General features: G+C 43.8%; 1 protein-coding gene across 9 annotated transcripts in view; it reads left to right on the top strand.

Moving 5' to 3' along the window:
* The window catches only part of TENM1 (teneurin transmembrane protein 1), a 1,180,670-nt gene that overhangs the window by 938,295 nt on the left and 224,695 nt on the right, over positions 1 to 17,680 (top strand). For all 9 annotated transcript variants that reach the window (XM_068251163.1, XM_068251165.1, XM_068251162.1 and 6 more), the window contains one exon: positions 4,295 to 4,544. In XM_068251163.1, coding sequence (XP_068107264.1) covers positions 4,295 to 4,544 — 250 coding nt within the window. The remainder of the gene's footprint in view (positions 1 to 4,294; positions 4,545 to 17,680) is intronic.

The raw sequence follows: 17,680 nt of genomic DNA on the forward strand, positions 1-17,680 counted from the left end.
GCATCATCACAGATCGGCGTATCCGCCTCTCCACAGAAAATGCAGACCGTCTGACTCAAATTAAAATGAATCAATCCTGGATTGGAAACGACTACGCAACACTCCTGGACCCCAACCAAGTAACCTGAACAATGACCATCTGTGATGGGTTAGTGTTTCCGGTCCCTGTTTATTGAACCTCTCATCTGTATTACATTTATGACTGCATGGCGGCAAAAAGCATTGCTATATCCGCACGCTATTTGTCCTCATGCAAGGCCTGGGATGTTGTGTCTCAAAAAGCGTGGCCTTCTCCTCCTGCGCCTCCTCCTGTTCCATCACGTGTGCTGCTGCTGCTGCTGCTGGGTTAGCGTTTCCGGTCCCTGTTTATTGAACCTCTCATCTTTATTACATTTATGACTGCATGGCGGAAAAAAGCATTGCTATATCCGCACGCTATTTGTCCTCATGCAAGGCCTGGGATGTTGTGTCTCAAAAAGCGTGGCCTTCTCCTCCTGCGCCTCCTCCTGTTACATCACGTGTGCTGCTGCTGCTGGGTTAGCGTTTCCGGTCCCTGTTTATTGAACCTCTCATCTTTATTACATTTATGACTGCATGGCGGAAAAAAGCATTGCTATATCTGCACGCTATTTGTCCTCATGCAAGGCCTGGGATGCTGTGTCTCAAAAAGCGTGGCCTTCTCCTCCTGCGCCTCCTCCTGTTCCATCACGTGTGCTGCTGCTGCTGCTGCTGGGTTAGCGTTTCCGGTCCCTGTTTATTGAACCTCTCATCTTTATTACATTTATGACTGCATGGCGGCAAAAAGCATTGCTATATCCGCACGCTATTTGTCCTCATGCAAGGCCTGGGATGTTGTGTCTCAAAAAGCGTGGCCTTCTCCTCCTGCGCCTCCTCCTGTTCCATCACGTGTTCTGCTGCTTGTGCTGGGTTAGCGTTACCGGTCCCTTTTCCTGGAACCTCTTCTCTGTATTACATTTATGACTTGCTGGGCAACAAAAAGCATGTTACCTGTGCAAAGAAACATGACATTTTCCACATTTAAAAGACAGTTTTTCCTTTGAAACTTTACAATCAATTTTCTCAAAAACTATAAGCTCTTTTTCAAATATTTTTTTTCCTCTTGTACTTACTCCCAAGGTGCACATACCCTGCAAATTTGGGGTATGTAGCATGTAAGGAAGCTTTACAAAGCACGAAAGTTCGGGTCCCCATTGACTTCCATTATGTTCGGAGTTCAGCGCGAACACCCGAACATCGCGGCGATGTTCGGCGAACGTTCGCGAACCTGAACATCTAGGTGTTCGCCCAACATTAGCAATTTCCTGTAAAATTCGATCATAAAAAGTGTGTCAAACGATTGCATCTTATGAAAAAAAATGTACATTTAATGGGCACCTTAAAGAGAAAACATGACCAAGTATTAAATCAGTAGCTGATACCCCCTTTCCCACGAGAAAGCTTTACCTTTTCTCAAACGGTCAATCAGGGGGCTCTGTAGGGCTGATATTATGTTGAAACTCCTCCCACAGTGTGATGTCAGGACCACAGTGCTGACATCACACTGTGGGAGCCTTGTTGCATTGTGGGAAATAACAGCTGTTTCGAACTGCTAAAAATGCAAGCAGCATCTCCTTCCAGTGACATCACCTGCCAGCAGAAAAAATGTCACCATGTGATAAATGTCAGAATGTAGATTGGGGAGAGGAAAGATTTTACAATGAAAAAAAAACTGACTAAATAATTTATACATAATTATTGTAAAAATTAAGCACTTTTGTTCATTACTTTATTTTCACTGGAGTTCATCTTTAAAGGACCTCTGTTGCAAAAATCATAACATATATTAATATAATCATAATAATATTAATGACCTAGTAGATGCAGTAGTGAGGAATGTTGCTATTGTTGCAGATGATACAAAATTGTGCAGAATCATCAACTCCCAGGAAGATAGTGTCATATTGCAACAGGATCTGGATAGGATGGCTATATGGGCACATAAATGGCAGATGAAATTCAATGTTGAAAAATGTAAAGTCATGCATTTTGGTCGTACCAATGGTCTAGCACCATACAAAATAAATGGGATACAGTTGGGGATATCAAACTTGCAGAAGGACTTAGGAGTACTCATCGACAACAAGTTAAATAATCGTACTCAATGCCAAGCCACTGCAGCTAAAGCTAACAAAATTGTGGGCTGCATTAAAAGGGAAATAAAAACTTGAGATGCTAGCATAATATTGCCCCTGTTTAACTCTCTAGTAAGGCCACATCTGGAATATGGAATTCAGTTCTGGGCACCACATTACAAAAAAGATATTGCAGTTTTAGAGCAGGTGCAGAGACGATACATCAGAGGGCAATATAATAGCTTGGCAGATGAGCTTTTTGTCCCTAGGCCTTCTCAAAGGACTAGAAGACATGATCTGTGCATGGAGGAAAAACGTTTTAGCCATTTATTTAGGAAAGGGTTCTTTACAGTAAGAGTGATTAAGATGTGGAATGCATTGCATTGGTTATGGCAAACTCTATACCTGCATTTAAAGGGGGCTTAGATGCTTTCCTTGCGTTGAAAGACATCCACGGCTACAATTACTAGGTAATGCCTAATGATGTTGATCCAGGGATTTTATCTGATTGCCATCTGGAGTCGGGAAGGAATTTTTCCCTTTTGGGGCTAATTGGACCATGCCTTGTAAGGGTTTTTTCGCCTTCCTCTGGATCAACAGGGATATGTGAGGGAGCAGGCTGGAGTTGTACTTTGTACTGGTTGAACTCGATGGACGTATGTCTTTTTTCAACCAAAATAACTAAATAACTATGTAACTATGTAACTATTTTAAATACTTGTAAGCGCATAAAAATAAGAAGTCCATTTCTTCCAGAGTAAAATGAGCCATAAATTACTTTTCTCCTATGTTGCTGTCACTTACAGTAAGTAGTAGAAATCTGACATTACAGATTTCGAACTAGCCCATCTTCTCATGGGGGTTCTCAGGGTTTTCTTTATTTTTAAAAGCACTTAGTGAATGGCAGTTGCTCCGTCCAACTGCTAAAAAGTGTGCAGTGAGCAGGGAGGCTGGAGAGCATCTTTGTATAAATCTTTTTCAGGGAATGTCTTTATAAAGAGTAAAGGTCATGCTGAGAATCCTCCATGAAGAGATGGACTAACCCAAAACCTGTTGTTAATGTCAGATTTCTACTATCTACTGTAAGTGACAGCAACATAGGGGAAAAGTAATTTATGGCTCATTTTGTGTGTATGTGTTTTAAATTTTAAGATTTTCGTGACAGTTCCTCTTTAAGATTGGCTTCCAAAAACAAATAGCATTTATAATACATGCATACAAGAAGTACATGTCTCCCAGATTAAAATGCACTATAAATTACTTTTCTCCTATGTTCCTGCCACTTACAGTAAGCAGTAAAAATCTGACAGGTTTTAGACTAGTCCATCCCTTCATGTGGAGTTCTCAGAGTTTTCTTTATTTTCAAAAGCTTTTACTGAACAGCAGTTGCTCAGTCCAACTGACAAAATAGTGTGAAAAAGAATAGGCAGGTTGGCAGATAACTATGTATAGATCCTTTCCAGGGATCACTTTTCTATAGCATAAAGAAATCCCACATAGGAAATGGGCTAGTCCAAAATCTTTCAGATCTGTCAGATTTTTACTGTGTACTGTAAAGACTTATTCATACCACACTTTAATCTGGGAGAAATGTACTTCTTATAAGTATGTGTACACATGTATTTTAAATGTTACCATTTTTCATGATAGTGGTCCTTCATGCTAAACCTATAAAGCCTCATTCGCATTAGGCAACGCAGATGGCCGTACGTTCAATGCAATTGCATGCCATCTGCATTTGCGCGTGTTGCGCTGCTGATCCCATTCATTACAGTGAATGAGATCAGCAATGCGCTTTGCTTATTGCACACCATGGGCTTGATTCACTAAACCGTGATAACGCATATCACGGCTGCGCTAGCGTTTTTTGCGCACGTTTCCGCGCATAATCGCGAATTTTCATGCGCAATCCTGAACTATTTCTTGCCAAAGTTTGCGATAGCGGCGCAGAAATTCACGATTGCTTGCAGAAAAGCAAAAACGCACGCAAAAACATTAGCGCAGCCGTGATTTGAGTTATCACGGTTAAGTGAATCAAGCCCCTTATGTGATACCAAAATGTGCATGGCAGCACGTATAGTGTGAACAAGGCCTTGAAATGTTTAACTTGTCACATTTAAAGAATATCCATTTGTTAATTTGCTTTTATGTTGTTTTCTTAGGAATACTGTACAAAGGAGATGGAGAAAACATATTCATACCTCAGCAACCCCCTGTGATCTCTACAGTGATGGGAAATGGCCAGCAGCGGAGCCTGTCCTGCTCCACTTGTAACGGACCAATTCATAACAATAAACTCTTTGCTCCTATTGCCATGGCAACTGGACCTGATGGCAGCATCTATGTTGGAGATTTCAACTTTGTGAGACGAATATACCCATCTGGAAATGTCATCAGCATTTTAGAGCTCAGGTACAAATATAAAATGTCATTAACGTTTTAAAAATTGGGCATGAATCATCTGGATTGGTCCCTGCGAGGTAGAAAAAAATATGACATATTTCTGGTTTTGCTAACTTAACAGACATATTAAACAAGCGCGACATGCAGGCAAATACCATAGGTCTTTGTGGTATTTTTACAAGTTTTCCTGATAATTTCCTATTTATGGAAACAATAAAAGTTGCCAATGCCATAGTAAACAACTAAATTGTTATGATGTACAATTGCAGTTCAGAAAAAAATGTGGAGATAGCCAGTAAATAAAATAATTTTTAGGCATTTAATAAGTGTAATTAGTTGCTTTCCTGGAACGTGACATAGGCCATAAAGCCATACCATTTATTCCACAGTAAAACAGTGCAATGTGTTTTGTAGATGTAAACCTACTTCTTCAGGTACATATGTATTTAGTGCATGGTGAACATAATATTCCAAATGCACAGGAATGCTTATGTATAAAAATATGTATACATTTATTTGCACATAATATACGTATATGTTATTGCCAAAGCCAGAAAAGTGGACAATTTCCAAATTGGCTGGCCAAAGTGGGAAGTGTTCAAGAGATGAGGACAAGGTTACATGTAAAAGAATACAGTGTACCTTGGATCGTGAGGTGACAAAAAAAGGATTTGCTTCTGAATGTGCGACCAGAAGACGCATGCCTAGTGCCTTTTATACACTATCCTGTGCTTAACACTAACCTCCCCTCTCCTCTGCTTAAAATTAACTGCCCCTGTCCTGTGCTTCACATTAACCTATCCTCTTCTTTGCCTACCATTAACCTGCTCCTCTCCTTTAGAGATGGCCCGAACCTCTGATTTTAGGTTCGCAAACCGGATTTGCGAACCTTCGCCAAACGTTCCATTCGCGCGAACTTTCGCGAACCGCAATACACTTCAATGGGAAGGCAAACTTTGAAAACTAGAAACATTGGCCACAAAAGTGATGGAAAAGATGTTTCAAGGGGTCTAACACCTGGAGGGGGGCATGGTGGAGCGGGATAGACGCCAAAAGTACCGGGGGAAAATCTGTATTTGACGCAAAGCAGCGTTTTAAGGGCAGAAATCACATTAAATGCTAAATTGCAGGCCTAAAGTGCTATAAAACATCTTGCGTGTGTATACGTCAATCAGAGAGTGTAATTAGAGTACTGCTTCACACTGACACACCAAACTCGCCGTGTAACGCACCTCAAACAGCTGTTTGTGTAGTGACGGCCGTGCTGGACTGGTGCGCACCATGGGCAGAGTGCAGGCCATGGCGTTTTTCAAGCCCATATGTTCTATCATTGAGCTGTGGTAGCTCAATGATAGAACAACAGTGACTGTCCAGCTGATCAAATTTGGTCTGTCCACAATGAAACAACGACCTTATTATCTTGGGTGTGCCCCCCCCCCCCCCGAGACACTCATATAACCGTCGGTCATTGCTTCATTGTAATACGCAAGCCCCTTCACCGTGGCAAGGTAATGATCATGAAGGGCACTTAGTCTTTGGGCGGGCAGTAGCCCTCCGGGATCCATGCCTCATTCATTTTGATAAAGGTGAGGTACTGAACACTTTTGTGACTTAAGCGACTTCTCTTCTCAGTGACAATGCCTCTAGCTGCGCCAAAGGTCCTTTCAGACAGGACGCTTAAGGCAGGGCAAGACAGAAGTTGGATGGCAAATTGGGACAGCTCTGGCCACAGGTCAAGCCTGCACACCCAGTAGTCCAAGGGTTCATCGCTGCTCACAGTGTCTACATCCACAATTAAGGTCAGGTAGTCGGCTACCTGCCGGTTCAGGCGTTGGTGGAGGGTGGATCCAGAAGGGCTATGGCGAGGCTTTGAACTAAAGAATGTCCGCATGTCCGACATCACCATGAGATTGCTGGAGCGTCCTGTCCTTGCCTGTGTGGACATGGGAGGAGGATTACTGGCAGTGGTACCTTTATTCCGTTGTGCTGTGACATCACCCTTAAACGCATTGTAAAGCATAGTTGCCAGCTTGTTCTGCATGTGCTGCATCCTTTCTGCCTTCTGGTGAGTTGGTAACATATCCGCCACTTTGTGCCTATACTGAGGGTCTAGTAGCGTGGCCACCCAGTACAGCTCTTTCCCCTTGAGTTTTTTTATACGGGGGTTCCTCCACAGGCTGGACAGCATGAAAGACGCCATCTGCACAAAGTTGGATCCAGACGTACTATCCATCTCCTCTTGCTCTTCCTCAGTGACGTCAAGTAAGTCCTCCTCCTCCCCCCAGCCACGAACAATACCACAGGAACGTCGAGCAGCACAAGCCCCCTGCGATGCCTGCTGCGGTTGTTCTTCTGCTGCAGCCTCCTCCTCCTCCTCCAAAGAAACACCTTCCTCATCATCCGAGTCTGACTACTCTTCCCCACACGACTCTTCCTCCTCCTCCCCTCTCTGTGCTGCTGCAGGTGGTGAGGAAACCTCTGGTTCTGATGAAAATTGCTCCTATAACTGTTCCTCCCGTAACTGTTCCTGTTCACGCTCCCCCACAGCTTGATCCACCACTCTACACACGGCACACTCCAGGAAGTAAGCGTACGGGATCAAGTCCAGGGATGAGCAGGAACTTTGCCAGCGCGAATTTACGCATCGCAGTTCGCATCTACGCATCGTAGTTCGTAGGTGAAGTTTCAAAACTACGCTTACGAATTTATGCGTAGCGAAGTACCACTATGTGTATCTTACGCCCACTATGTGTAGTTAACATGTGTATTGCATAGTGAACTATAAATGCGTTACTAGCATCTAATTTTCTGCGTGCGATTGTATGCTTACAAATTTACGCATTGGAAAGGGGAATGTACGCATAGAAGAGTTCACTGTATAAGCATTTAAAAAGGAATTAATGCGAAAATTTTCTGCATTCGGGCATAAGCATCCGCATACAACTTGCGTATTTTAACGCGTAGTCTACGAAATGCATACAAAGCAAATATTTGATTTCGAAGCCGTAGTTTGGCGAAGCGTAATTGCATAAAACTATGCGTATTTCCAGCGTAGCGAAGTTGGCTGACTACGACCATCCCTGATCAAGTCGCTGATGGTGCCTTCACTGTGACTCACCAGGTTGGTCACCTCCTCAAACGGCCGCATGAGCCTGCATGCATTTTGCATCAGTGTTGGGCCAGAACATCCCCATCTCCCCAGATTGTGTCCTTTTACTGTAATTGTACAGGTACTGGGTGACGGCTTTCTCCTGTTCTAGCAGGCAAGAGAACAGGACCAGGGTCGAATTCCAGCGAGTCAGGCTATCACATATCAAGCGTCTCACCAGCAAGTTGTTTTTCCGCTGAATGTCCGCAAAGCGTACCATGGCTGTGTAAGACCACCGGAAATGCCCACAAAACTTCCTGGACTGCTTCAGGATGTACTCTAAGCCTGGGTACTTTGACACAAATCTTTGAATGACTAGATTCACCACATGTGCCATACAGGGTACATGTGTCAGCTTTCCCAAATTCAAAGCGGAAATTAGATTGCTGCCGTTGTCACACACCACGTTGCCGATCTCCAGCTGGTGCGGGGTCAGCCACTGATCCACCTGTTTGTTAAGAGCAGCCAGAAGAGCTGCTCCAGTGTGACTCTCCGCTTTGAGGCAAGACATGTCTAAGATGGCGTGACACCGTTGTACCTGGCATGCAGCATAGGCCCTGGGGAGATGGGGCTGTGTAGCTGGAGAGGAGATAGCAGCACCAGTAGAGTTGAACTGCCACTCAGCCAAGGAGGAGGACAATAGCAAAGAGGATGTAGCAGGGGGAGTAGGAGGAGAAGGAGAGGAGGTGGCAGGAGGCCTGCCTGCAGGCCGTGGAGGTGTCACAAGTTGGTCCGCTGCACAGCCACATACTCACTGCTTGCCATTGGTCACCAAGTTGTAAGTAATGTACCTGCCCTGCCCGTGCTTGGCAGATGAGGCATCCGTGGTCAGGTGGACCTTTGACCCAACGCTGTGTGCCAGAGATGACACCACTTGCTTCTCAACTTCACTGTACAGTTTGGGTATCGCCTTTTTAGAGAAATAATTGCGGCCTTGTATCTTCACTGCGGTGTCCCAATGGCCACAAATTTACGGAAGGCCTCAGAGTCCACCAGCTGGTATGGTAACAGCTGGCGAGCTAACAGTTCCGCCAAGCCAGCTGTCAGACGCCGGGCAAGGGGATGACTGGCAGAAATTGGCTACTTCCGCTCAAAGATTTCCTTCACGGACACCTGGCTGCTGTGGGCAGAGGAGCAGGAACCGCTCAGGGGCAGAGGCGCAGTGGAGGAGGGTGGCTGTGAAGGTGCAAGGGAGAAAGTGGTTGAAGATGCTGCACCTGAAGGAGGAAGAGGAGAAGGAGGGTGGCTTTGCTTTTGTGTGCTGCTTTTGCTCAAGTGCTCTTCCCATTGCAGTTTGTGCCTTTTCTGCAGGTGCCTTCGTAAGGCAGTTGTCCCTACGTGGGTTTTGGTCTTTCCATGGCTCAATTTTTGGAGGCAGTGAGAACAGATGGCATTGCTCTGATCTTCGGACGACACACTAAAACATTTCCAAACCGCTGAGCCCCCTGGTAGGGCTGAGCACTGTACTTTGGGCCAGGGCCACATGAAATCACATCAACACAACCTTGCACTGACCTGCCGGGTGGCCTTCCTCTGGGTCTGCCTCTACCTCTGCCTCCACCTGTTTTGTCCGTTTTGTCCATATCGGGGGGGGGGGGGATGAAGTGAAAGGTATGCACTGACTTGACTAATACAATGTGCAGTCACACAGGTGCAGTTAACAGGTATGCATGGAGTGGTATATCACACTGCGTGCGCTCATGTAGGTAGGTGGGTGCACAGTGAACAACAGGTAGGTATATGCAGTGGGTATTACAATGTGCACCTATCACACACAGACAGGTACCGGACAGGCACAGTGACACTGCATGCGCTCACGTAGGTGGGTGGGTGCACAGTGAACAACAGGTAGGTATATGCAGTGGGTATTACAATGTGCACCTGTCACACACAGACAGGTACCGGACAGGCACAGTGACACTGCGTGCGCTCACGTAGGTGGGTGGGTGCACAGTGAACAACAGGTAGGTAGGTATATGCAGTGATGAGTATTACAATGTGCACCTGGCACACACACAGGTAGTCATTGAATGTGCTGGGCCTGGCAGTGGCACACACAGTAGGAATTACCAAGGCTGTCTATGCAACACAAGTGTCAGTGGGACACAAGCTAAAAAAAAATAGTTTACAAGAACAAGATTAGCTCTCAAAAGAGCTGTTGAGGGGTGCTTTTTTAGCAATAAGAATCAGCAAGGAGCAAGCTAAGAAGCCTACAAGAGCCTAACTAATCTTTCCTTTTGAGAGTCTGCAGCAGCTTTCCCTTCTCTAATTACTGCAGGCACACGAGTGAGGGAAAATCCTGACACTGCCTGCCTTTTATAAGGGGGGAGGGCCTCCAGGAGGGAGTGTAGCCTGATTAGCTACAATGTGCCTGCTGACTGTGATATAGAGAGTCAAAGTTGACCCTCATGATGCACTATGGGGCGAATCGAACTTCCGGTAAAGTTCGCGGTTCTCCACGATCACGAACCCCCATAAGTTAGCCGGCGAACCATTCGGGCCATCTCTGCTCTCCTTTGCCTTACACTAACCTTCTCACCTCTCCATTGATTCTGTCATGTCCAAGAAAGTGATATTACACCAAGGAAATAGTGCACTGGCAGGAAAGCAATTTTGCAGATTGGCCGGTTAGTGTTGGCCTTTCCTGGTGATGTTACAAGAAATGCCCTGCCAGTTCCCACTTTGTCTGACTTCTGACTTTGGCTGTAATACAGTGCTCAGCATAAATGAGTATACCCCCTTTAATAAGTATGAATTAACAGTAGCTCAATGAACAACATAACTATTTCCAAAATTTTCACAATGCTGAGTTTTATTGCTAGCAGCTAAGATGAGCATTGCATGATCAGCATGATGAGCATATTCAGACCAATCCTTGCTGTCCACCTGTTCCGCTAACTGGATGTCTAATATAATCACAATGAAATCTCACTTCACTGCACGTCATTGCACATCGCTAATTCCTCCCCACAGTCTTTGAACAGAAATGATGGTGCAGCAAATTTATCACATGATGAAAGCGCTTCACTCTTGGAATTACACATTACCATAATTGGCCTTAATTGCAGTATTAGTAAATGTACTGAACATCTACCATGAATCATAGGGAAAAATTATCCCCAAATTAATAGCTCATATAGTGTGATGCTGGCTTTGAAAATAAGCAAGGGTATTGTTAGTGTCCTGGGACTTGGTAAAGGAGGCATAAAGGGTTTTGGAGAGCCAGATGGTGCTAGGTGTCCAGTTTGTTCTTTAATTTTGGAAGGTGGGGGTCTGATTCCCCCTCTAACTGCAATGCATTTCAATTTCACAAAAATAAATAAAAATCTGCTTTTCTGTACTTCTCATTGGTACTGCCTGTAACTATTTTAAAATCACTAGCTTGGAACATGTATAACATATCATATATACCATATTTTTCAGACTATAAGACGCTCCTGACCATAAGGCGCACCTAGGTTTAGAGGACAAAAAACAGGAAAAAATAGATACTGTATACTAAACCTGGTGAAGGGACATCTTGTGAATGATGTCCCCTTTGTACCTCATGCCCCCTTGTACCCCTTGTGTCTCCCTGTGTCCTCCTCTGTCCCCCTTGTGTCCTCCTATGTCCCCCATGTGTCTGCCTCTGTCTTCCTTGTGTCCTCCTCTATGCCCGTTTGTGTCCCCGTGTCCTCTGTTTGTCCCCATGTGTCCTACTCTGCATGGGCACAGTACAGGGAGTCCCTGACATTGCAGCGGGTTGGACGTTCATATTGGCAGACATTCAAAAGTCAGGAACTCCCTGCATTTGGACTATAAGATGCAGCGACTTCCCCCCCCCCACTTTTGAGTCTTATAGTCCAAAAAATACAGTAAATCAGAAGACTCAGAGCGCACCCATGCCAACCAATCTGCAATGCTTTCAACATAGAAAACAACTGTGCTCATCCTACACAGACCATAGGGGATGCCACTAGCAAGCAAGAAAATACTCAACATCATATGACAATACTTTTTCACCACTGTTTGGTCCTTTTTCAATTGCAGTGTGCTGAAAAGTTATTTTAATCAGCAGCAGATGAAAATTATCTTCTAGGAGAAAACTTGAAAAATTCTAGGAGAAAAATTTCTAGGAGAAAACATGAAATACTGCACTACAAAATACTCCCACAACTGTGGGCCATTGATTGCAAATAGGATTTGTAAATTTGCACACACGAAAAGTGATTTTCCTAACAAATTCATTCAAGCCCGTGTTGCATAAATGAGTACACCCCAATTATAGTCTTAGGAAAAAAACCACACTTAAGACTACAAAATTCTACTTAACAGGCATTCCACCAAAGGTGAGTCTAATGATTAATTGAAGAGGTGTCCAGCAGACAGGTGACTAAAAAAGGGCATTACTTAACAAAGAAAAGCCCTTCCCATTTCATGCTGTCAGCAATGGCTCCACATGGAAAAGAAATGTCAAAAAATCAGAGAAAGGAAATCATTACTTTACACAAAAAAAGGTGAGGGCTACAAGATCAGCAAAGCTTTACATCAGTCAAAATAATGTAGCAAAAGTGATCCAAAAATGTAAGAAAGAAGGAAGTGCAACTATCTTACAGAGACGTCCAGGCTGTCCACAGACGTTAACATCATGACAGGAGCGTCTTCTGATGAGAAGGGTTGAAGAAAATCACCATGCAAGTTCACTGCAGTTAGCTAAAGCAGTAGAAAGACAAACTGGAGTGACCATTTCAGGGGACACCATACGGAGCACAGTGCAGAGGAATGGCATGCATGGGTTATATAGTTACATAGTTATTTTGGTTCAAAAAAGACATACGTCCATCGAGTTCAACCAGTACAAAGTACAACTCCAGCCTGCTCCCTCATATATCCCTGTTGATCCAGAGGAAGGTGAAAAAAACCTTACAAGGCATGGTCCAATTAGCCCCAAAAGGGAAAAATTCCTTCCCGACTCCAGATGGCAATCAGATAAAATCCCTGGATCAACATCATTAGGCATTACCTAGTAATTGTAGCCATGGATGTCTTTCAACGCAAGGAAATCATCTAAGCCCCCTTTAAATGCAGATATAGAGTTTGCCATAACGACTTCCTGTGGCAATGCATTCCACATCTTAATCACTCTTACTGTAAAGAACCCTTTCCTAAATAAATGGCTAAAACGTTTTTCCTCCATGCGCAGATCATGTCTTCTAGTCCTTTGAGAAGGCCTGGGGACAAAAAGCTCATCCGCCAAGCTATTATATTGCCCTCTGATGTATTTATACATGTTAATTAGATCTCCTCTAAGGCGTCTTTTCTCTAGACTAAATAAACCCAGTTTATCTAACCTTTCTTGGTAAGAGAGACCTTCCATTCCCACGTTTCAATTTTGTTGCTCGTCTCTGCACCTGCTCTAAAACTGCAATATCTTTTTTTGTAATGTGGTACCCAGAACTGAATTCCATATTCCAGATGTGGCCTTACTAGAGAGTTAAACAGGGGCAATATTATGCTAGCATCTCGAGTTTTTATTTCCCTTTTAATGCATCCCAAAATTTTGTTAGCTTTAGCTGCAGCAGCTTGGCATTGAGTACGATTATTTAACTTGTTGTCGATGAGTACTCCTAAGTCCTTCTCCAAGTTTGATGTCCCCAACTGTATCCCATTTATTTTGTATGGTGCTAGACCATTGGTACGACCAAAATGCATGACTTTACATTTTTCAACATTGAATTTCATCTGCCTCGTATGTGCCCATATAGCCATCCTATCCAGATCCTGTTGCAATATGACACTATCTTCCTGAGAGTTGATGATTCTGCACAATTTTGTATCATCTGCAAAAATAGCAACATTCCCCACTACTGCATCTACTAGGTCATTAATAAAAAATTGAAGAGCACTGGACCCAGTACAGACCCCTGTGAGACCCCACTACTAACAGTCTCCCATTTTGAGTACGATCCATATATAAATATATATATATATACACTGTACAGCGCTGCGTAATATGTCGGCGCTATATAAATAATAATAATAATAATAATAATAATAATTGACCACAACTCTTTGTTTTCTGTCCATTAGCCAGTTCCCTATCCATGCACACAGACTCTTCCCCAGTCCTTGCATCCTCAACTTTTGCACCAGACTTCTGTGGGGAACAGTGTCGAAGGCCTTTGCAAAGACCAAGTATGTCACATCTACAGCATTCCCAATATCCATATTAGCATTCACTACCTCATAAAAGCTGAGCATGTTAGTCAAACAGGACCTGTGTTTAGTAAACCCATGTTGATGCTGAGAAATAAGATTATTTTTTACTATGAAGTCATGTATAGTATCTCTTAGTAACCCCTCAAATAGTTTGCATAGAACTGATGATAAGCTTACAGGTCTATGATTTTCTGGATCTGATTTTTTGCCCTTCTTAAATAATGGGAAAACGTGGGCTGTACGCCAATCCACTGGGAATCTGCCAGTTGCAAGAGAGTCACAAAAGATAAGATAAAGGGGTTTATCTATAACTGAACTTAATTCCCTTAGGACCCGAGGATGCATGCCATCCGGGCCAGGTGCCTTGTCTATTTTTAATTTATTTAGTTTTGCCGTCACTTCTTCCTGAATTAAGTATTTAATATTACAGTTAGAAGATTGAGACTCTTCTGCCTCTGTAATTTGCAACAGTGCTGTTTCCTTTGTGAAGACAGAAGCAAAGAAAGCATTTAATAACTCTGCCTTACCTTGGTCATCCACCATTGAGTTCCCCCCCCCCTCATCCTTTAGGAGTCCTATACAGTCAACCTTTCTTTTTTTAGAGTTGATGTACTTGTAAAACTTTTTTAGGTTAGATTTGATATCCCTAGCGATTTGATTTTCAGCTTCGATCTTTGCCAGCCTAATTTCTTTTTTTACAATTTTTATTGCACTCCTTATAATTGCTTAGTGCAGCCTCGGCCCCCTCCTGTTTTAGGACCTTATAGGCATTCCTTTTCCTCTTCATTTTATCCCTAACCTTTCTATTCATCCATAGAGGCCTTTTTTTTATTCCTAGACATTTTGTTTCCATATGGGATATACATACTACAATATTGATTGAGAATAAGTTTAAAAGCTTGCCATTTCCCTTCAGTGTCCTCCCCTTGTAGTACATTATCCCAGTTCACCAAACGTAGTGCCTGCCTAAGTTGATTGAACTTTGCGTTTCTAAAATTCATAGTTTTAGTGGTCCCGCTGCCCCGTGGCCTATCAGTCACCAGATCAAATGTTATCATGTTGTGATCACTATTTCCCAAATGTTCTTGAACCTGCACATTTGATACATTATCTGGTCTATTAGAAATGATCAGATCCAGTAACGCATTCCCCCTAGTTGGTTCAGTTAACATTTGAGTCAAGTAATTGTCTTGTAGTGCTGCCAGAAATCTGCTGCTTTTACCAGAATGAGTAGCCTCAATACCCCAGTCAATGTCTGGAAAGTTGAAGTCGCCCATAACTATGACCTCATTTTTACTTGCAGCTTTTTCAATCTGCTGTAGTAATCGCAGTTCTGCAGCTTCATTAATATGAGGTGGTCTGTAGTAGCATACCCCAATAAGCAACTGGCAACTTTTATTTCCACCATGAATATTTACCCAAACGGACTCCACATCTTCGCAATCTTCTTCCATCTCATCGTTGAGGACAGCTGTAAAAGAATTCTTAGCAAAGAGACAAACCCCTCCACCTTTTTTCCCTGTTCTATCCCTCCTAAACACATTGTATCCTTTTAAATTAGCTATCCAGTCATGGCTTTCATCCATCCATGTCTCGGTTATTCCCACAATGTCATAGCCTTTGTCATTCAGAATGAACTCTAGTTCGTCTATTTTATTTGCAAGGCTCTGAGCATTGGTTACCATGCACTTTATATTTTTACCACCACATTTACCAATTTTGTTTACATGAAATGGGCTACTTGAAGTTTTACCAACCTCCTTAATCTTTATACTGTCCCCACCCCCTCTCCACCCCCCATAATGTTAGGCTCCCACTGTCTTTTTACCTTATTGTGTCTACATATTGAGACTTTATCCTCCCGCCTCCCGCCTCCCCCCAGATCCTAGTTTAAAATCTCCTCCAACTGTTTATCCATCTTCTCCACCAATGCAGCTGCACCCTCCCAATTAACGTGCAGCCCATCCCTGCTGTAGAACCTGTAGCCGACTGCAAAGTCTGCCCAGTTCTCCAGGAACCCAAACCCTTCCTTCCTACACCAATTTCTCAGCCACTTATATAACTCCCTAAGCTCCCTCTGCCTCTCAGATGTAGCACGTGGCACTGGCAGTATTTCAGAGAACACCACCTTGGAGGTCCTTGCTTGAAGTTTATCTCCAAGTACCTGAAAATCATTTTTGAGGACCTTCCATCTCCCACTAACTTTGTCATTGGTGCCAATGTGTACCATGACAGCTGGGTCTTCCCCAGCACCACCCAATAATCTGTCAATTCTTTCCGCTACATGCCGAACCCGAGCACCCGGGAGGCAACAGACTGTACGGCATTCACGGTTTCTTCGACAAATTACCCTATCTGTGTGCCTAATAATTGAATCCCCTACCACCAGTACCTGTCTAGCCTTAGCTGCACTCCTATTCCCTTTCTCGTTACAGCAGTCTGCCCCTTGGTTGCTAAGGAGCACTTCCTGCTGCAGCATTGCTACTCCTGAATCATCCTCCCCAATATTACGCAAACAAGCATACTTATTAGTGAGGGACAACTCGGGACTAGCCTCCCTGCCACTTTTTCTCCTACCCCTTCTAACTGTGACCCAACTTGCGGCTACCTCTGCTTCTTGCTCCAGCTTTACTCCACCCACCTCATCTTCACCGGTTCCATCCAGTGTCTGGATCGTGAGATCCAAGCTCATCTCCATGTTGTGTATGCGTCTCAGTGTTGCGAGATGCTTATTTAGCTCTGCGACTTCCGCCTCTAACTGAGCAACACGCACACACCCAGGGCAACAGTAAACACCCTCAATCCCCTGATCAAGACATGCATACATGCTGCAGGATGTACACTGTACTGCATTGTCCAACATGATGACTATTGTGTGTGGAAATTTTATTTAAAGTAAACTGTGGCGGTAAAAGTTGAAACGGGAGAGTGAGTGAAGTTCGGGAGTGAGTGCAGCTGAGGTGGAAGAGGGGGAGGGGTGGAGGAGGGGAGTAGGGGGAAGGAGGGAAGTTGGGGTGAAGGGGGAGCGAGTAAAGTTGGGGTGGAGGAGGGGGAGGGGAGGAGGGGGAGTGAGTGAAGTTGGTGTGAAGGAGGGGGAGGGGTGGAGTGAGTGAAGCTGGGGTGGAGTCCTCAAAACTTAAAGACTACACACAACGTGTTAGCACATTCTAACCAATGCAAAAAAACGCAATATTGGTTGAAGTTTTTTTGTTTTTTTTTTAGTCCTTACCTGCTTCCTCTCACCTCTCTTTGTGCATGTGTTGTAATGCCTGTTTTTAACGCCTATGCCACTTGTGTCGAAGCCACTTAGTGAGCAAGCCACAGACTGAGCAAGCTCAGTACTGAGTACTGAAGCTGACCAAATACCTCCTGTTACAGCTAATCCCCCCCCCCCCTAGCTAATTACCTGCCTGTACTTTTAAAAACTTTTAAAAACTAACACTTGCTGCTAGATATCTGATGAACCGCAATGCACAAGCCACCAGATATCAAAGCAGCAAAACACAAATTTACAAACAACAGCAATATAATATAATCAGAGCTCACAATTCCCAGCAGTGAAGTGAAGTGAAACAGCCCTCCACCAAGATTAGGGCTTTGGCCTACACTTCCTGTTTAATTTATCACCTATGTTACAGCTAATCCCTCCTCCTAGCTAATTACCTGCCTGCTGCAAGCACACTAGAGAAAAAAATGTACTTTTAAAAACTTTTAATAACTAACACTTGCTGCTAGATATCTGATGAACCGCAATGCACAAGCCACCAAATAGCAAAGCAGCAAAACACAAATTTACAAA

The sequence above is a fragment of the Hyperolius riggenbachi genome, chromosome 8, assembly GCF_040937935.1.
Source record: "Hyperolius riggenbachi isolate aHypRig1 chromosome 8, aHypRig1.pri, whole genome shotgun sequence".
NCBI lineage: Eukaryota > Metazoa > Chordata > Amphibia > Anura > Hyperoliidae > Hyperolius > Hyperolius riggenbachi.